Source organism: Protobothrops mucrosquamatus, unplaced genomic scaffold (assembly GCF_001527695.2).
Source record: "Protobothrops mucrosquamatus isolate PMUCROS unplaced genomic scaffold, P.Mucros_1.0 scaffold212, whole genome shotgun sequence".
Lineage (NCBI taxonomy): Eukaryota > Metazoa > Chordata > Lepidosauria > Squamata > Viperidae > Protobothrops > Protobothrops mucrosquamatus.
The window spans coordinates 112,986-133,342 of NW_015386566.1; the positions used below are offsets into that span (position 1 = coordinate 112,986).

Sequence of the window (20,357 nt, forward strand, 5' to 3'; positions counted from 1 at the left end):
TACAATATAAAAAGACGAAATTTATTATTTACAATTATACTTTGACCAGGTCGGCAAATAACCATGTAATGTATCCCATCCTGAAGTGCACATGAAATCAAAATTGCTTGAATGATACTTCTAAGGAATGAGATATCAGAACACTGAAGTATTTTGATTAATGAAGTGAAAGAAAAACAACTGGAAATAGAAAATAATTCAAAAGATGGAACGCAATAACAAGGATGATATTTGGATGGTTCACACAACCATCAGTTTCTGCACATTAGAGCCACTAATATCTTCCAGTAATGCACAATGTTTTGGGGATAAATGTTGCTATGGAGAACTTCTCTTAGCGATGCAGTCTATAGCGATTATATCGCTTGTACAAGAATTTAATCCTCTTATTCAGATTATGGTAATCGTCAACAAACATTCGGTCACCCACCATTTTCTTTCTGCGAATGCATCTCTGCAGCTCATTCCCCCTCCATCCACGTAGCCATATAGGCCCCGCAATCAGGCTTTTGGGGTGGGCTTTGAAATCCCCTAAGAAGAAAAACACAATAGATACATTTTGGAATTCTACCACTTTGATTTTCAAAAAAGAAGTTTATTCAGTATTTTTTTTTATCACAGATTAGTATCAACTTCAATTGCAAAAGCATTCCCTTCCTAAATAAAGTAGCCACCTGAATATTAAGCAAATTAAAAAACGTCTTTCCCTTCAATTTTCTTATCAAAAGCAATCACATGAGTTTTTTCTCAGATTAGGAACTTCCATGACAATTTCCTTCTTTCAAAATGGGGGGGGGGAGGAGAAAAAAGAAAGATCCGTTAAACATCTGCTAGAATTACTAGAAAAGTTTGCAGGAGCTTGAGGGATGGTAGACTCCGTGTATTTCTCCTATACATGTTGTTATTGGAAGACATGTTGCTGGTAGGGATAATCTACTGTAAACTAATAATTACCCAGAATTCCAATATTATCATAGACACCGAAGAGTGCTCGTTTCTCATTCCATCTGTCAACCACTTTTGGAGGAGGAGGCTCTTTCACCAGAAATGAGTTAGGAACTCCTGATTTAAAAAAAAAAGAATAAAATAGTCAATGTTGCTGTAAAAGATTGCTTTTGAAAATCTTATTATGACAAGTCAACAATTGGAGCTTTTATGCAGCATATTTACAGATCAACCTTTACATAAAGTTAAATCCTGGCTGGAAATCCCATACACACACTCACAAAAAGCTCCCCTTCTATCTCATCCCCTTCTCGTTGCATCTGAAAAAGAAGGCGAAGGCGCTATAATTGATTAATGCTCGGGGTAGTAAAATAAAAGAAAGGGGGCCGAAATTTATCGCGCCAGTGGAAACGCCAAGGCAGGGTTCACGTCGACACTTCCCCATACGACAGCCCCAGGTCCTTTTCCGGCCTGTCCACCCACCTGTACTGAACAGCCGACGAGCGGTAGAGACGAGAAGGCTGCCCGTCCATAACCGCGGCGGGGCCGTCATCAGCCTCCACGCCGCCTCCATTGAGCTCCGGCCTCACGCCGACTCTTCCGCTGGAAGCCCCGCAAGGCAGCCGCCTCAGAAGCTTCCCAGAAGACACCGCGCCTCGCAGGTTTCGATTCGTTGTGGGGCGGCGGAGAGGAAGGGGAAAGGTCGCAACCACAGAGATAAAAACAATGAAAAGTAGATGTGTCAATCAAGTCAATCAGACATGTGTCTGTCTTGCGTTGAACACTATTTTATTAAATATCATTATAGCCAATTCCTTTTAACTATTCTGTTTAATTCTTTTTTATTCGTCCTCTCTTTTCTTTCTTCCCCCAATAGCAGTTAGTTTCTCAGGATTCTGCTCCACGGACGGGCTGATTTTTAAACGTGGAAACTTTTCAGACTGCTCTTCGTGACAGTTGAAATGTACGCGTCTAAAAGCCCCCAAATTTCAAAAATACTGAACTAAATCTTCCACGTGGAACAAGAGTCTTCACTGTTCTAATTAAAGAGATTATCCGGTTCAAGCTGAAATAATTGATTATTTCATCCAAGGCAGACATTGAGACCTGCCTGCAGAGAACAATGGAGAAAAATAAGGAGCTGTGTAATTATGTTTGTTTACGTAGAAGGAAAAGTTTATCTACCGTGGAAGTTACCATGGTACAAAGTTTACTTTTTAAATGTATATAGATATTTCAACCATTCAAATGCAACTGAACACTCCGTGTACTGAAAATAACAAATACTTTCCCAGCAATTGCGGAGTTGTACTGTATTAGTTGAAATACTTAGCAAGCTTATCGTGAACTATTCTGATTTCCTACGTCGAAATAAATTTTCCCTCGAAATAAATAACATTGTTTTTATTGCGAGTATAGAATCCCCTAAACCCCGCTGAAGATGTTACCTAGCTTGGTAACGAGATGTTCGGATACCAACCCACAAGTTTGGAGAACGAACCTTCGCCCTCATCCTACACCCGAACCACAGATATTCGCCACTATTGCAAACATTGTTTCTATTTGCGAGCATTTAAAAGTATTTCAGAAGCTGTTTTGTGGGTTACAAAACACATGAAGCACTGAAATAAAGACGATACCTTGATTTTATTTTTTAAGATGGGAGCCCCACTTTGTACCCAAAGAAATAAAAAATAGAACCATACAGCACTGTAAGATACTCAGTCTTCAACACAAATGTAACTCTATCCTTTTTCATAACTCTTCGCCTTCCGAAGCGCGCCTGTCCTTGCGGATTCGATTGCGGGCTATGAGACAACGATCGTCCTTTAAAGCGATTGGCTGCCGAGCTTTCAAAGAACAATCTGATTGGGCGAGTGGACATTATTCGAACTCTTGGCGCCTCATTTTTCCTTCCCCTATTGGTCTGCAAGTGCGCGTGAGAGGTGCAGGCCAAGTTTGATTTTTCCCTCGGTTCTGCCGTCGAGCCGGCTTCACGAGAGGTCGGGCCCGTCGGTCCTGCGTTCCAAAATCTACGATGCTCGGAATTCTGCCTGGCGCCGAGCTTCGGAGTGCGGGCATTTGAGGCCATTAGGCTGCGGATCGGCGGGATTATGGCTGACCCGACTTCGCTTTCGCCTCCCGCTTGGGAGTTCCATTTGCCTCTGTCTCCGACCGATTTGCTTCGCAGCGCGGGGTCCCTGCAGTACACGGTGCAGGAAGTGCTGCCCCTCAAAGAGCTCCCGAGACAGCTGGCAGGTTGGTGGGAGAAGCGGGAAGGGGAAATAGTCTCCTGGAGACTCCTCGTGTTTGTGTGCGAGTCGAAGCACCGTGAAATGGGAAGGAGGAAGGCGAGTAATTAATGTGAGTCGTGCCTTTCCATCAAAGCAGCGACAGAGGCAGCACTGACTAACAATCAGTTCTTAGACGGTGCTGTCAGGTATCCCGAAGTAAATAGGAATCGGATAGGTTGGATAATTCAGGATAAGACCGATGGTCTGTCTTCAACCAATACCAGCTATTTAGATGGTGGTGCGTTTAGTGATTATATAACAAACAGCACACTTTTAGGATGTAATTTTTTTTTACCCTTTTTGAAATTATGTAACACCCATTTTATTACTCTGATTATGTAGTGCATTTGTATTCTGCACCAAAATACATAGGATCTAAGCATAGACAAAACAGATCTACATTAGCTTCAGCAAGGTATACGTTCCAGAAAATTTGGAAAGACCAAAATCTAGTTAAGTTCCTTAAAAATAAGCTAATGTTTAAGCTAAAATGTGTTAGCATTGTAGCAAGGTTCACATACTGTATTACATTATCAAAAGCAAGCAAATCACAAGATGAAGCAGGCTTTTTTGAGTCGTTATGATTTATGGTTTATTTTTCTTTTAATGTAACTACATACCCTGCAACAGTGTATAAAATAATTAAGGAACAGTTCTAGTAAGTTTTTCTAAGTGAGAATTAGGCATACATGATCTCAATTAATAAAATCATGGTTCACTAACTGCATCTTGATGTACAAGATGTTCTGAACTCAAGAATTTTGAGTACCAAAAATTTAATGAGTTTGTGGTTCTGCACATACAATCCATTCCATGCTTTTTCACTTTGACAGCTTTATTTAAAGAATTATCATGTTTGTTGTTGTATCCATTACAATTATGTTCTTGTTAAACCATCTAGAAATCTGCAAATAGGGTCAAAGCTATTTTCTGCCAGTTGATCTGGAGCTGGCATTTCTCACACATGGATTTTCTTTCTGCAGTATTTCAGACAGCATTCCAGACACAAGGAGCGCTTGCTATCCTACAGCATTTTGATACTCTTTTCAGTATTCTACAGTGAGTCTGCATGTTACTATTGGTATTGTTGGAGGGAGCTTTGGTCTGAGGATTGAGATGTAACAGCATTGAAAGAAGTGAACGTGTAAAGAACAGAAAATGACAGGGGAGTTCTTTCTGTCCTAATTAGTCATTTGCTAAGGAAGCCATTTAATTTCCTGTACCCACTTTGCTAAATGGCAAAGAGAGAGGGTTGAGACTGAAAAGAATTACGTATGATATAAATGATTTGTAACTGAGCTTTGGACATCTTAGATGCATTATGGGAAAATTCTGAAATGTTCCCAGAAGTTCTGTTTCCAAAATTAACACAAGCTGAATGTACAGTGGCAACTTTAGATAAATGGGAATACATGGAACTCTTTAAAAGTAATGTGTTTTGGCTTAATATTCATGTTTTGCAGCTACTTCAGGACTGTAGATACTGCGATGAAGGAAGATGCCTTAGAACTGATGATGAAAGGTAAATATGGTCTAATAATAGCATAGGAAATACAAGTTCTTACTGCAGCTAAATGATGATAACAAGGCAAATGTGACCTCATCAGCAGGTTGCTCCCTCAGCCTGTTCCTTGCATAATGGTCTGTAATCTTGGTGGTCAATGCAGAGTAATGTGTGTTCACTGTAAGGGCAGACCTACAAGACATCCCATTCCTTCTGTCTTCCATCTTTTTGGAATGAGAGATCCATCATTTGCATAGTATTGCAAGAGGTGGCCAGGGGGGTGGATACAGGATAAATCTAGTGTGCCTGGGTAATGGGTTGCTGGTTGCTCCAGACTTACGCTGATAGGATACCATGAGCACAAGTCTTTGGTAATCTGAAAGCTGTCCTGAATTCATATTTAGAACAAATATCTGTTGAGAGCGTGTCTGAAGATGGTACCTTCCCACTTCTCCTTTTAGTTGTGACTAGTCAATCTAGTGCCCTGACAACCATCCTGAATGATTCGGACCTGACATCGTCCCTTCGGGTTCTCCATCTTAATGCTCTAAAGATGAATTGTTACATACTGGTACGGCTAGTGGAGGCATTTGAAATGGAATCTGGCAAGACCAATCTAGTGGGATTGAATTCCAAGGGGAAGGTAGGTGGCTTGTGTCTGTTTGCTAGATGTTTACTTCTGGGCAGCTTTTTCCCCTTTACACCTGTTGCCCTGAAATCTGATTAATTTCAGTTTTACTGGTTGTCTTCTTGAGTGACTCCAGCAATGCCAGTTAGAGGATACGTTATGTATCCATATTGAAATTATGTGATCTTTTAAAATATAATGTTGTACTCATAGAGTAAAAGATAATCAGAAGCTTCTATTTTTTTAATATTTTTTCTTTCTGCACTTTTTTCTTTGCTCCCTTTACTCTTTATTAGTTTGTATTAGTTTTTATGTCCTTAGTAATTTTTTTAATAAACATTTTGAAAACCTATATTAAATTGTGCGAGTGGAGCTGTCAAATATCCCATTCTTATTTTTGCTATCCCAAACACATTGGCAGCTCAACTCTCAGACCTTGAATCGGCTCTGCCTTATAGGAAGAATCTACAGGCAATCAATTGAGAATATGTAAATATTTAACATAAGCAAATCTGGATACATCCAGAATTGAAATCAACAGAAGCAACTAATGTAATTTCTGAACATGACCTTCACATACATAGCTTTTGTGCATGTCTTTTCTTAAATTGATGTTCTGGATTTGTTTTACAGAGCAAGAAAAACCAGACTAAAGGCCTTGCTTGGGAGGAAGAAAGGCAGTCAATTATACAACTGTTCACACAATTACTTCAGTTGGACCTTCATCTGCTGTGGAATGGCTTGGTAGTGGAAGAAGAATTTGTGAGGTATAGAAATGAAAAAGGTTGAATGGAAAGCTGTTTTTAGATAAAACTTCACTGGGCTGGAGGAAAGTGAAGGGTCAGTCAGATGGGAAAAGAAGAAAGTGATATGATTCATGTGAGCCAAGAAGAAAACATAGTTTGTTTTTAAACTCTTAAGTACATCTTGATAGGATTGTAAAAGGTAAAGGAGTCCCTGCAGGTTTTACTCTTGTTAGTCATAGCCAATTTTAGGGGGCAGTGCTCATCCCCATTTCTAGGCCATTGAGCAGCGCTGTCCAAAGACATACCTGTTTTATCTACTTGCATTTACGTGCTTTCAGACTGCTAGGTTGGCAAGGGCTGTGGCGAATGACAGGAGCTCACTCTGCCATACAGTGATAGGACAGCAAAGCCCAGATCTTCTCTGGCGTCTTTTAAGCCACTGAATTATTGCACCTCTCTGATAAGACATACTTAAAGTACTGCATTGCAATATCCTCCTACTCTAACTCTTATTTTGACTTTCTTTTCAGTTTGGTAACTGGCTGTTTCTATCGTATCCTGGAAAACCCTAGCATTAGCTACCAGAGGCATCAACCTACAAGAGACACAGTGATTCATCTCCTGGGTGTTGCTCTATTTCGATATGACCATATGCTCAGTAAGTCTGTTCTTTTCTTTTACTCTGGAGCAGGCCAAATACTGAAATAGGTCTAATTTCTGAGCCATAAATGGCTAATCTGAGCCGTCCTGATTTATACTGTTACTGAAGGAGGTCTTCTCTTACCACAGTTCTCTTTGATAGGTGCCACTCTGAAAGTCACACAGATGCTTCAGCACTTTGAACATTTAGCTTCAGTATTTGTGGAGGCTGTAACTGTGTGGATCAAGGAATATGGCATGAAGAGTATCGTGGGGGAGATATTAAGGTAAGAGAGGCTTCTTCTGTCTTTCTTTCTTACAATTCTCAGCAGCATGAATCACTGACTTCTGATTCATTGTTCAGGGAAATTGGACAGAAATGCCCTCAAGAACTGGCTCGAGATGCTTCTGGGATGAAGGGCTATGCTGCCTTCGTGACAGAACTCACTGAACGAACACCAGCTATTGTTCTGGCCAACATGAGTGTCCTGTTGCATCACCTGGATGGGGAGGTTGTTTCACAGAGACTATATTTTCCATATAGAAAGTACTGTATATGAGAATGAAATAAATAACTTCCTGTTTTCATTGGCTGGAGATCTTGAAAAAAAAGTTTAATGAACTTATGCTGAACCTGATGCTTTCCTTCTTAAGCAAATTGAATCCCCCATTATTATTATTATTATTTTTGTTAACGCAAGCTTTTATATCTAATTTTGTCTCTGCTGTGGGCTCTGTTGTATCTTAATAGGTTCAGAACCATCACTTGTCCTCTCTTCCAAGTTGAATAAACACTCGGACTTCTGCTTTTTCCCTTCTAATCCTGCTTGGCTTCCTCAGGTGGATACTTCTACCTGATATTTTGTGGGGGGGAAAGCCTGAAAATTTCAATGATATATTTATTTGCTTGCAAGTCTCTTGCTTGCAGTGTTGAACTCTAGACCCCTTTTTTTGAATAAATATAACTTAAATCAAGATACAAGTCTATTGAACTGATGCTGCATGTGGAACCACAGTAGTACTAAAGAGTGCAAGGCCCAGAAGGGTTTTACTCAGCAATTATTGCAAGCATATATTTGGCTCACCAAAAACTCAGCAAATTTTCACTTTTCGTTGCCTTTTCTCATTTAGCAATTTATTGTCAGTAAGTCCAGTCTAGCAGAAAGCTAGTGTTATAAAGAGCTTTTGGCCTGAGATTCTTGCATAGATGAATCAATTAAATTTGTTTCAAGTTTAAAGCTTCTTTGGGGTTTTTGCTTTCTGAGCATATCATATTTTGGGTTGCAAGTTTTAGATGTCATTCTGAACCGTGTTCTAATTCTGCAGAGTTATGGAATGCGTAATGCCATTTTGGCTGCTATGGCAGAGATGCTGTTACAAGTGCTGAATGGGGAGCAACTGGAAGAAGCTGCCAGAAATACAAGGGATCAGTTCTTGGATACTCTGCAGGCGCACACATGTGATATCAATAGCTTTGTGCGCAGTCGTGTGCTTCAGCTCTTTACTCGAATTGTGCAACAGAAAGTGAGTTTTGAAGAAAATACCATCAGGCGCAAACAACCAAACCCACACATTTAGAGTTCAAACTGGCTACTTTAGTATTCTTTGCGTATAGTTACAAGAATCTCCCCAAACGGCTAGCTTTCGCCTGGGAAAGACTAGATAAGGCTGTGAGGCATTCAATGGGGGGGGGGGGTTCAGGCCTAGTCCTCTTGCGTTTACATAGGGCAGTGATGGCGAACCTTTTAGAGACTGAGTGCCCAAAAACTGGCTCCGTTTCCGCTCCACCCCCTGCCTGGCCCCGCTCTGCCCCCACCCCGTCTCCTGCCCTGCCTGCCCGCAGGGCCACTCACCGCCTCCAGGGCCCGCCGCAGATAGCCCAGGCAACCCAGCAGCGCCATGGTGGCCACGCCCGCTGGCCATGCCCCACAGCATCAACTGTGCGCAATGGGGCGTGAGGGCAGAGTCTTGTCCACGCTGCCTGGCTGCCATGTCCTTGGCTGCGCTGCTCCGCATGGGCCATGGTTGGGGACGACTCTCCTTCAGGGGAGCTGCTGGTGAGGAGGGGGGGAGGCGAGGCTGGGGCAACAGCATGTGTGCCCACAAAGAGGGCTCCAAGTGCCGCCTCTGACACGCATGCCATAGGTTTGCCACCACTGACATAGGGAGTCCAGGCTTATTCTTGCTAAGGGGGTGGGTGGTTATTTTTTTCCCCCCATGCTGTGTTTTTATTGCTTGTTAAGCTACCTAGAGTGGCTGTGAGCAAGTAGGCAGCTATATACATTTTCTAAATAAATAAGCCCTCCTCCCATTTCAGACAGTTGCTCTCCAACAAATACTTTTTGAACTTAATTAGGGTAACTAAGATGCTACTAGAGTCTTTTATTATTTTAAATTAGGCTATAATAATTTAGAGGGACTTCTGTACTAAATTGTTTGAGCAAACACACTGTCTTGACATGGATCCAGGCAAACAAACTTGATGGCTACCTGCCTAGGGAGGGGAATTTAAGCTTTATTTGCATATTCCTATCAAAGGAACAAACCATCCAGAGAGAAGGACTTCGGATGAGAGATTTGAAAATTAACTACTTTGTGTAAAACATTTTATATTTCTACTGTCCTTCACAAAATGCTAAACAGTTTACCACAAAAAATACATCATCAGCCTAAAACATAAATGAAAAATACAGTGAAGTAGCTGAAGAACAATAGTAGCATTTAAAAAAATAGTTAAAATACTAAAAGGAGTAGTGGTGAAAAGAAGAACTACATATATTCCCCTTTGATTGTTACAATGTGCTCTGCATGGGGCTACCATTGAAGAATATTTGGAAGCTCCAATTGGTTCAGCGGTGTGGGCAGTTTTGGAGCCCCCTCCCCAGTTTTGGAGGCCCCTGTTATGCAAGTAAGGTGTGCTTTTCAGCCTTCGGTGAGTGCGTGGACCTGGGATGGGGATCTTTTCATATCTATACAAAAGCTCCAGTGAAACAGGTGAGACTCACTTCTGAGTAAACACCCGTATTCCGGCGTCAGGTGGCCTGTTGCAGAATTATTTTTGAAAGTTCCAGCTCCCAGTGAGGACAGCATTGGTTTTGCTCCTCTTACCTGATGTCAGAAACACTCCAAAACATTATTACTTTTTTTGTAAATTATAACAATGTAATATAGAAAGTTTTTAATAGTTTTCTTGGGAATGCTTGCCTTCCATTTTCTCTGTATCCAGTAGGTTCGTACTGTATAAGCAATTCATATAAGGATAACAGGCTGATTTCAGATGTGCACTTACTATTTTCAGTTATTGTCTAGCAGTGAAAATGTGTTACAACTGTTCCTTCCATATTTTTCTCTAGCAAAACCGTTCATGCTGCTAGGGAAAATGAAAGCTTGCACTGTATATCTAAGTCTTCCATGTATCTCCAGATGGAAGAAAATATATAGCACAGCCAATGTCTGAGCAGAGTTGAAAACTTGTCAGGAAGGGACACTGGTTCTGCAGAAGAAATATGTCCTTACTATCATGATTGTATCAGTTGTATCAAATATCTTCTCTTTTTTGCTATAGGCTCTGCCCTTAACTAGATTCCAAGCGGTTGTGTGCCTTGCTGTAGGTCGGCTACAGGACAAAGCAGTAACAGTGGTTAAGAATGCTATTCAACTGCTCTCTGCCTTCCTTTCCAACAATCCTTTCTCTTGTAAGGTAAGCTTTATAAATCTATTTCTCTGCAAATTTTTACTGCAGAATTTTTCATTAGTCTTCACCTATTCTCATCTTCTGCAAATGAGTCTCTGCTCACTTTGTTGGCTTAAAAAAAGTATAGGCCAAAATATCTTGAATACAGGAAAGCAGAATGCAGTGTGGAACAAAAACAAAAACATTAGTAAAAGGGTCATTGCCAGACACAAGCAACCAGAACCACTTGTGAAAAGCCTCAGGCCGAAACTTTACTGTTTGTCATCTATGTTACAAGAATCTCACCAGACTGCTTGCTTCCCCTGAGAGTAACCAGATAAGGCTTCGTGGATTCTGGGGGAGGTCATGCTTCTGCTGTTTGTGGCAGTGTAACAACTCCAAGCTCAGCCTTTGCTTGATCCCCTCCCTCTAGCCTAGTTGGCAGTTCCCCTATAGTCATCATGCCATCAATCAAGCCATTTTTCTACCATAGTACAGGTAGCCCAACATTTCCTTGGCTAAGCAAGGCAGTTAAGTGAGTCACGCCCCACTTTTACGACCTTTTTTGTCACAGTTGTTAAGCAAATCACTGCAGTTGTTAAGTGAATCGTGTGGTTGTTAAGTGAGTCTGGCTTTCCCCACTGACTTTGCTTGTCAGAAGCCAAGTGGGAAGGTCGCAAGTGGGGATCACATGCATATAAACACATGCCAGTTGCCAAGTGCCTGGATTTTGGTCACATGACCTTGGGGATGCTGTAAGTATGAGAACTGGTCGTAAGTCACTTTTTCAGTGCCGTTGTAACTTTGGACGGTCATTAAATGAATGGTTGTAAGTCGTGGGCTACCTGCACCTCGTTTTCTCTCATGAATAAGGCTCTTTTTAGTTCTAGGCAGCTGATAAAAAAAGAGGAGCTTGGCTCAGATTGGTGCCTTAATTTTCTCTTTGCCTGCCTTCGTTATAGGGGGCAGGATGAGCTGTTCTGGAATAGGCGGCTACCGTGGTTTTCTTCTAAGATGGGTTTTTAAAAGTTGACTCGTTTCCTTGAATCTGCTACCAGTCACATTAATCACATTAATATATTCGGTGATAAAAGAAATAAGCCCTCATGAGAATATGAAAATAGAAGTATTAACGAAGCTAATGTAAACATCTCACATTTACAGTTGAGCTGCACTGACTTAACTGAACTTCTTGAAAAGGAGAAGCAAAAACTCCAAGAAATGAAGAAACGCGGAACCACACTTGGTAATGTGCTTTCATCTATGCCAGGCATATCAAGCTGCCGGCCTGCGGGCCAGATGCATCACGCCAAAACCGCACCCACCCCCATTGCCGGCAATGGGGGAAAAGTCCTGATACGTCGCGCGACGTCACGTGATGTTGCGAGTTTGACATGCCTGATCTATGCCATAGCTCTAGGGAGGGTGGATAAGGTGGATAGACATTGTTTTAAAAGGGAGGGGAAGAAGAATTGCACAGTTAAAATCAGTTGTAACATGAAACAGGAAAGGCAGAATCCTACTCTGGTGCTAATAGGATTCATGATGGCTCAATCTCCCGTAGTTCTTTCTCCAAGAGCTGCTATATCTAAAAGGATACGTCACAGCCATGCTTGGACCACCGGTCCTTATGGCCTCACTATCTTAAGTCCCTGTTCTTCCTCTTTGCTCCCTCGGGACTGCTTAGCACCCCTATTTCATGGTAATCAGTTTGTCTCAGTGGCAGCAAAGTTCACCGTCACTTTTGAACAGAAACCTGATATTTTAGCCTGGAAACAGTTAAAGAGGGATTGTTTCAACACCATCCTTCTTGATTCTCCAATATTCGTTCTGCAAGTACTAATGATCGCGGTAGGAGTGGAAAACTATAGCTGATTCTTCCATTCACCTCACAGAGGTGGTAATCTCCCCTGAGGAGGAATGGGAAGCAATGCAACCGGAGCTCCAGGCAACTCTGAAGAACTGCCTAGACTCAGAGGAGGAACATGAGACAAATGAGACAAACGACCCAGCCCAGCTAATCAACAATATTGTCCAGCTGTTGAGGAAATCCAATTACAAGTGAGTAAACTGCCGGGATGGGGGTGCCTTCTGTTCTGAATGTAATACAGAAACTTTAGAGCTGTTTACAGGTAACCATTGACTTACCACCACCACAACTGAGCCTGGAGTTTGAGCCCTAAGTCATTGTGGTCATGACATGAGTCACCAAGTGCCCTGAATTGATTTTTACATTTTTGTGACAGTCATTAAGTGAGTCGCTGCAGTCATTAAACGAACTGCATGGCCGTTAAGCAAGTCCAGCATATCCAATGGGGGGGGGGGGTTTCTCCATTTTCTGCTGGAAAACACAGCAAAAACAAGTTGCAAATCACGGTCACATGACCGAGGAATGCTGCAACTGATCAGAAATGGGAGCCAAGTGCCCGATAACGTGAGTGCAGGAGGGCCTGAGCAGTCAAACCTTTGAGGACAGGTTGTAAGTAACTTTTGAATTCATTGTAACTTTGAATAGTTGCTAAGCGACCAGTCATTAAGTGAGGGCTCCCTTTATAGTTATTAGACTAACACTTTGAAGTACACTACCCTTTTCAGAGGTTAGATGAACGTGTAAGAAATAGCTAAATAAAGTTTGGCTTTGCTGCATTTATTTCCTAATATAGGGACGCCATCTGTCTGACACGAGACGGTATGCGACAGTTCCAAGGTCTGGAGCCCTTCTCCGGCAGCCCAGGAACAAAGGAAGATGAGAAAAACTTTATCCTGAATGTGCTGAGAGCCTCATATCTTGGTAATCCTCTAATGCTGGTCCACTTAATATGCTGTTTGGTTGATTCTAGAAGATTCCAGTTATAAATGGTAGTAATGATTGTTAGTTTGATGCCGCTTCTCTTTATATACAAAGTAGATAGGGAAATCTATTTTTTTTTTAAAAAAGATACCTTGATGTTTGGAGAGCTAAATTGTCCCTTTTTCTCTTCTCTATTGGACCCAGGCATTATATCTGAAATGCCTCATGTCACTTCTCGTTTAAAATACTTACCTTGGAAACTGCCAATACCGAAAGAAAAGAATGTTCCTAGACCGATACATTTTGCACACCCTTTCCATTCCACCCTAGATGCTCCTTTAGAGAAACAATTTATTTCATCTGTTTTTTTTTAATTGTAATAATAGAAGAAGGCACACAGCTCAGGGTTGAACTGTGAAGTCCTTGGTGCTCTTAGCTTGATCCTTTGCTTACAGACGTTTCATTACCCAACTAGGTCAGATTATCAGTGCATCTTGATGATCTTACCCAGTTGGGTAATGAAATGTCTGCAAGCAAACAACCAAGTTCAGAGATCGCTAAGAAGTTCATGTTTTATTGCGATAGGAGAATAAAAGTTCACCCATAGCAATATAAACGTTTATGTTGTTAGTCATACCTTGAGTTTGGGATTTCGTATATTCAGTCCTTGTTTCTGCTGTGCAGATACCAAAATTACGGTCGGTGTCCAAGAATCCATAGATGATATTACCAGTACAGGGAATGAAAAGCAAACTGAGGAAGACCCTCTGCCAGCAGCTTTAGTAAAACAAGAGATGCTGGTACAATACTTACAGGATGCCTACAACTTTTCTGCAAAAATAACTGAAGCCTTAAACATGGTTTCCAAACTCATGTATGAAAGCTCAGTATCTGGTAGGTATAATTATGCTTCTCTTTCTTCTTTTATTTGTGTTTATCATGTGGTCGTATGCCATAAAGTTTGGGTTATGTCTTCAGATAGGTCTGAAAACCTGGAGCATTAGTTATTTGGAACATTTCTGAAACCATTTTGGAGATTTAGAGGGAGTCCTAGATCCACTACTCATGACACAGGAAAAATAGTTCCTTGATTCTACTCACCAGTGTATATAGATAGCAATATACTAATAGAACTATTGTGTAAAGTACAACACAGTCCTTTCAACAGTTCCAAAAAGACTCCATACCCATTGGCACCACTGAAGACACAGATAAGCCTCCAGGTAGCTTTAACGACTCTCTAAAATGAACAGCTGTCTGCAGGAGTATAAATCCTTCCATTCCCCACCATCCAGTCAGAGCTGAAGAAGCTTCTTGGATGAGAAGCGAAACATCTTCAAAGAAAAACAAGAAAGCCCGGTTGCCTCGTGAAAAAGCATCTTTGGGATGAGCCTAAGAGGGGAAACAGCTGAAACCTTGATAAAAGTGGCCTGAGGTTTGAATTGAAGCTGCAGTAATCCGTCTTCTTCCTATTCTTTCTTTTCAGTGGCCCAAGAAGCTATTGAGTTCTTTGTTGTAGTTTCTCAGTTTGGCGTACCTCAGGCTGTGCTTGGAGTCCGTCGCATGCTCCCCCTGATATGGTCTAAGGAGCCCGGAGTCAGAGAAGCTGTGTTGGATGCCTATAGGAGACTTTATCTGAACCAAAATGGTGACTCTGAAAGGTTTGGCTGGATCCATTTCTCTCCATCGCAGCAGAAAGACAGGATACCCGTTTTGATACAGATAGTCCTCGGCTTAGGACCCTAATTGAGCTCAAAATTTCTGTTGCCGAGGGAGACATTAGTGAAGTGGCATTTTCTTGCCACAGTTGTTGAATGAATCACTGTGGTTGTTAAGTTAGTAACATGGTTGTTAAGAGAACCTGGCTTCCCCATTGACTTTGCTTGTCAGAAAGTCGCAAAGGTGGATCACATGACCACGGAACATTGCATCCATCCTAAATGAGTCAAATTTTGATCACGTGACCGTGGGGATGCAGCAGTGCGGTCATAAGTGTGTGAAAAATGGTCATGAGTCACTTTTTTCAGTGCTGTTGTCATTTTGAATTGTCACTAAATGAACTGTTGTACGTCGAGGACTATTTGTACAGAATCTAACTACAAAGCTCACTATTCGGCCTAGTCAAATTTAAGCTGTATCTTGGCTGACTTTCTCATCTGAAATGTGTTGCGCAGAAATAGCCTGTGATTCCCACAAGACCAAGGCATGCAGGCCAGATGAAGAACATCCAGTCTGGGGTCTCCACGTGCCTTACCCCTGGGATTGAGCCTGGCTGCACCCAGCTAACTTTTATGGTTGAGTGCCATGATGACAGAATTGAGTAGAATTAACCCTGCTTCTTCCCACTTATTTTCTACACAGGACTCGAGCCCAGAATTTGGTTCACTCTCTCTCTCTCCTAATGGTTGATGCATCTCTGGGGACAATTAGGTGCCTTGAAGAAATTGTGAGTGTGTATTCTCTTATAAAAGGCCATCTAGTTATGTTTGACGGGTATTCTTCCTTTGAAGCATATCGGAGGCATAATCTCTGCCATCACGATCACCCATCTAAATTTTTATTTTATCACTTTGACCTTTAGAGTTTCGCAATGCCTGCAGTACTTGACTCAAACACGGGTGTCACTAGGGCCTCTGTAATATGTTTTCAGAATTAATTAAATCAGAAAACTGCTACTTTAATTGATGATGGTGAGTTGAATGTTTTAAGGAGACGTGAGACTGGAATATAAAATGTTTAGGCATGGATAATCCTCTTGTTCAGCGACCATTTTGAAGTTGCAGTGGTGCTGAACAACCATCGCAGAACCCCTCCACGGTCACATGATTGAGATCTGGGCAGGTGGCAACTGACTCCCACTTAACCATGGTGTCAGCATCCTGTGTTTATATGATCATTTGTAGCCTTCTCTTCTAGCTTCCCACAAGCAAAGTCAGTGAGGAAGTCAGCAGGAAATGTTGCAGGTTGCGTCTGCTCCCATTGCTTTTTCTCCCGAGGAACTCCTATACCAGTGATGACGAACCTTTTAGAGACTGAGTGCCCAAACTGCAACCCAAAACCCACTTATGCATCGTCAAGTGCCGGCTGGGTGTGGCCCGTTGGCTGGGTGTGGCCCATTGGGTGGGCATGGCTGCAGTGGTAACGGCAGACTGGCTGGGACTAAAAAGTTCAATCAATCAATTCCAACTTTGCAACAACTTTTTTTTCCCACAAAAAGTTGAAATTGACTGATTGAACCTTTTTTTTTCTTTTCTTTTTTTTTGCACATGGCGGCGGAGGCCTAAAGCGAAAAGGTTTTATAAAACCCAGCTGAAGGCCTAGGACTGGGGTGACAGCGCGCATGCCCACAGAGAGGGCTCTGAGTGCCGCCTCTGGCACCCGTGCCATAGGTTCGCCACCACTGTCCTATACAAAGATCCTGCAACTCTGTAGCACAGGCCTGTCTGCACCACCCCCACAACCGATACTCCGTGGCACAGGCCTGGTTGCTCTGACACCAGGTGCCTGCTGCTCTTATGCCACACCACAGGATGCCTCTCCCTCCCACCGCCCCCCACATACCATTCCCCTGCTACCCCACCAGTTTGGTTGTAAGCCCCCCTAAGGAAAGGCTTATACCTGGGAATTGCAGCTTCTGTCATCTTCCCCATTGACTTTGCTTGTTGGAAGCCAGCAGGAAGCCGCAATTCATGGTCACGTGAGGTTTTCCCTTAACAACCCACAATCCTTTGTGAACAACAAGGACTGCTGGAATTGACGCTGCTAAGCAATGCAGTCACATGACATCACACTTTAGGACCACATCACTTAGTGACAGAAATTCTGGCCCCAGTTGCCATAGTTAAACCAGGTCTCCCTGCATTGGATCTGGGAAGCGCCGAGAGCAAGCATAGGATCTTGCACTGCAGGCAACATATCATTTTGATTGATTGGACATTGTTCTAGGGTTAGTTCTTTTTTTAAAAGGAAACAATGAGCTTGATGGCTATGAGCTGGATAATACCAAACAAATCAATATCAGCTACTGGCTGGAAATTACCAGATTCTGTTTCTGGATTTCCTGGAAAGACCTTACTAGTGGTTGTTTGGATCAAGATAATAAGTTACAGAAATCTTTGTTTGATCTTAAAGGTCTGGGATTTGCATCTGCTGTTCTAATTTCATTTGTGTCAGAATAAACATACAATATCAAAGAAGTAAAATCAATCACTCCTAGAGCAGCAGGGGGTTGAACTAGAAGAGCTCCAAGGTCCCTCCCAACTCTATTATTATTACTATTACTACTACTACTACCTATCCTCAATCTCATTTCTACATTAAAGTTTAAAAGAGGGAGCAAACATTTGCTTCCCTGGTAACCCTTGATATGTTTTTATCAATAAAGTCCTGTCCCTTTAACTTCATCCACTGAATGGATGAATTTACCCTGCATGAGTGAAGCTTTCCACATGCCCTGTGTAAATCTCTACAAAGGAAGAAAAAGTCAAATTTGTGCTCAATCCTACTAGTTCTGATGCAATAACCTTTAAGGCCACCTGCTCGCTACCTTGAAAAAAGAGTAGGAGAGCCTGCAAAGTGTCAGAGATAGCTTTAGGTTGGAGCTTGCGGATGGGGTTGACTGTTATACTAGTTTTAAAAACCGCCTGGTTTCATTTCCTGATTACCTTTGTTGTTTCTTAGATCTCGGAGTTTGTGCAAAAGGATGAAATAAAACCTATTGTGATTCAACTGCTCTGGGAAAAATTTACTGAGAAATTGCAGTGCTCAAGGTTGGAACGCCATGCTGCTATCATGCTTCTAGGAATGATGGCACAGTGAGTTGTTAGCTGTTTCTATATGGCTAATATATTTAGAAGATTCAGTATAATAACTGTATTTGTATGCAGCATATTCTAAAGAATCTAGTTCCTTGGGAAGCTTCAGGAAAGTATTCTTACTTGGTATCTAGTCGATCTCTCCCTACCCTTCAATTTATGAAGTAGCAGTTTACAACCTGGAGATACATATGTGGGTAAGAGAAAGTCACAAGGAAATTAGATCATTGGTATTTGTTGAAAAACAAACACATGAGAAAAAGTAAATGTCTCTTAGAAATAAGATTTTCCCGATTGGGATTACTTGTATAAATGTTCTTTCGGTTGTAGTGGAATCTTAGCATTCTGCTGTCAAATACTTCATGAGTTCTGATCCTGTGCAACCTGCCGGTTTGCTGGATGCAGGTGGAGGGAGGCAGGCACAAAATTAAAGCTCCCCCCCTCCAAAAAAGTGGGAGTGCTTACGTGCTTATCACAATTATTTTCAAGGTTCCGACAGACAGAGACGAATAAAGCAGAACTCGAAGACTTGCAAATTCCTCAAAGAACAGGTTTATTAGTTACGAAGTATTGGCACGTCAAAAGTGAAACCAAGTCTGGAGACACACATAACAATTCCCCAATACGAAGTTAAAAAATCCCACCCCTAAAAATATGCAAGCAACTACGTTCCCCAATACATCTTCTTGGCGGGCTTTTTACGCAACGCCCAGTCTGCAGCCTCGGGAGCAACCGATGACTTTGGTTCCCATGAGACAAAAGATTATTTTGACTAGTGAAGCACCTGGGCAACCCCACCCACCCCCGTTCTATGTGGCAACCGAAAATGAGTAGGAAAAAAGGGCTGCAGATCTGCTCATTTTTAGAGTTGACAATTATTTAGTTCAACAATGTGACATGTTTTGAAAAACACCTCCATCAAGAGCATTCCATGTGCATTGATCAGTCACTGAATATTTTCCAAAATATATTAGCCCAATAATAAAATAATGTTGACTGGTACTTGGCTATCCCCTCTTGCTTTTATTTTGAAGGAGAAATATTTTCCTCTCCCTTTTGGTTTTTACAATTCCACAAGGAGGGATAGTAAATTCTCAATATTAATTGTTTCATGTGCATTGTATTGTGGCCCTGTGATGAAAACATTTGTCTTTAGATATTTTGTTACATAATTTGTGCTGCTTTCTAAAGATTTACAGTTTCAGTGATTTACTCTGTGATTAATTTGACAACTTTTAGTCTCAGACTAAATGGCTTTGATACTCTTCTAGCCTTATAACTCACCTCACCCCCAACCACAAAGGTCTCTAGCTTGTTGAACATTTGTCAAGAACTTTACAAGATATCATTGGCCTAATAAAAATACTGTGCTAATATAAATGTTATCATTTTTCGTGTCAGTTACCTTATGTTGTATTCTTAATTTCAGCAATCCAGTGAAAACTTTGATTTACATTATGTGTAAATAATTGATGTATAATTCATTATAATTATGCATAATTCATTATAAGAAATTAGTATTGGTCCATTGTTTCTCTAAAACACAATGCTTTAGTCTTTCTTAAGATCATTGGGGATTTCTATAATATTTGGATCTAATCAGGGATTTTTCTGCACTCAATAGGGGGAAGCCAGAGATTGTGGGAAGTAACCTGGATCTTTTAATCTCTGTGGGATTAGATGAGAGAGTCCATGAAGATTATCATCTTGCCCAGGAAGTGTGCAATGCTTTCTCCAAAATTGCCAATAGCCAGAAGGTCAGAGTTTGATGAGAATAATATTTTATCTCATTTGTTTATTTCATGGACTGATAAATGTAACTGACAACAAAAGCCAGTTTTTCAACCTGAGAATAACTCCAAGGGCAGAGTCTTTGTTCAATAGGATTCACAGATATCTGCCTTGAACATTGCTGTGGCTATAGTTTGTAATCCTATATTGTAAACGCATGGCCAGTTTTATACAAGGTTATATTAACTAATTACTTAGTTTTATGGGCTGTTTCAATGCACCATATCAAGGTGAGAACCCAGTTTTCACTATATGCTTATTCTTTTTTGGAACTGTTAAATGTGTTGTATACATTAAAATAGATTTCAAGTTTTCAACATTCAAGGTAAAGAATCCCATTTAAAGAAAATTTAATGTCCCTAAACACAGACAAAAGAACAATACTATACTTCCATATTGAAAGTACTGAAGCGTTGGTGAAAGAACCAGCTAGAAACATCACTTTTGCCTGGAGGACACCCAGTTGGGAGCTCCTTTCACATCCTCTTTAAATTGTCCATCCAAGTGGTACCCATTTATCTATTCGTGGTCG

The 20,357-nt window shown here is 41.3% G+C and overlaps 2 protein-coding genes and 1 non-coding gene across 3 annotated transcripts in view; 2 read left to right on the forward strand and 1 right to left on the reverse strand.

Moving 5' to 3' along the window:
* MRPL51 (mitochondrial ribosomal protein L51) lies at window positions 1-1,589 on the reverse strand. The gene is made up of 3 exons (XM_015814055.1): window positions 1,429-1,589; window positions 955-1,062; window positions 1-531 (listed from the first exon to the last, which is right to left on the reverse strand). The coding sequence occupies exons 1-3, from the start codon at window positions 1,517-1,519 to the stop codon at window positions 335-337; spliced, it is 396 nt and encodes a 131-aa protein (XP_015669541.1). The 5' UTR covers window positions 1,520-1,589; the 3' UTR covers window positions 1-334.
* A 1,402-nt stretch (window positions 1,590-2,991) lies between these two features.
* The window catches only part of NCAPD2 (non-SMC condensin I complex subunit D2), a 37,707-nt gene continuing 20,341 nt past the window's right edge, over window positions 2,992-20,357 (forward strand). The window contains exons 1-18 of the mRNA XM_015813996.1: window positions 2,992-3,204; window positions 4,223-4,298; window positions 4,703-4,761; window positions 5,205-5,386; window positions 6,005-6,138; window positions 6,648-6,775; window positions 6,920-7,043; window positions 7,121-7,268; window positions 8,083-8,280; window positions 10,322-10,456; window positions 11,594-11,675; window positions 12,325-12,490; window positions 13,093-13,220; window positions 13,905-14,114; window positions 14,707-14,881; window positions 15,582-15,666; window positions 17,901-18,034; window positions 19,659-19,791. Of these exons, the coding sequence (XP_015669482.1) occupies window positions 3,060-3,204; window positions 4,223-4,298; window positions 4,703-4,761; window positions 5,205-5,386; window positions 6,005-6,138; window positions 6,648-6,775; window positions 6,920-7,043; window positions 7,121-7,268; window positions 8,083-8,280; window positions 10,322-10,456; window positions 11,594-11,675; window positions 12,325-12,490; window positions 13,093-13,220; window positions 13,905-14,114; window positions 14,707-14,881; window positions 15,582-15,666; window positions 17,901-18,034; window positions 19,659-19,791 (2,442 nt within the window). The 5' untranslated portion in view covers window positions 2,992-3,059. The remainder of the gene's footprint in view (window positions 3,205-4,222; window positions 4,299-4,702; window positions 4,762-5,204; window positions 5,387-6,004; window positions 6,139-6,647; window positions 6,776-6,919; window positions 7,044-7,120; window positions 7,269-8,082; window positions 8,281-10,321; window positions 10,457-11,593; window positions 11,676-12,324; window positions 12,491-13,092; window positions 13,221-13,904; window positions 14,115-14,706; window positions 14,882-15,581; window positions 15,667-17,900; window positions 18,035-19,658; window positions 19,792-20,357) is intronic.
* LOC114922424 lies at window positions 4,809-5,128 on the forward strand. The gene has a single exon (XR_003810407.1). It is a non-coding gene; the product is annotated as a small nucleolar RNA U85 (small nucleolar RNA).

Excerpts from the sequence above, each read along its gene's own strand:
- MRPL51 (XM_015814055.1), bottom strand. The coding sequence starts at position 1,519 with ATGGAGGCGGCGTGGAGGCTGATGACGGCCCCGCCGCGGTTATGGACG. Across the intron at positions 1,063-1,428 it reads TCGTCGGCTGTTCAGTACAG|GAGTTCCTAACTCATTTCTG; the intron begins GTGGGTGGACAG and ends TTTTTAAATCAG. Across the intron at positions 532-954 it reads TGATAATATTGGAATTCTGG|GGGATTTCAAAGCCCACCCC; the intron begins GTAATTATTAGT and ends TTTTCTTCTTAG.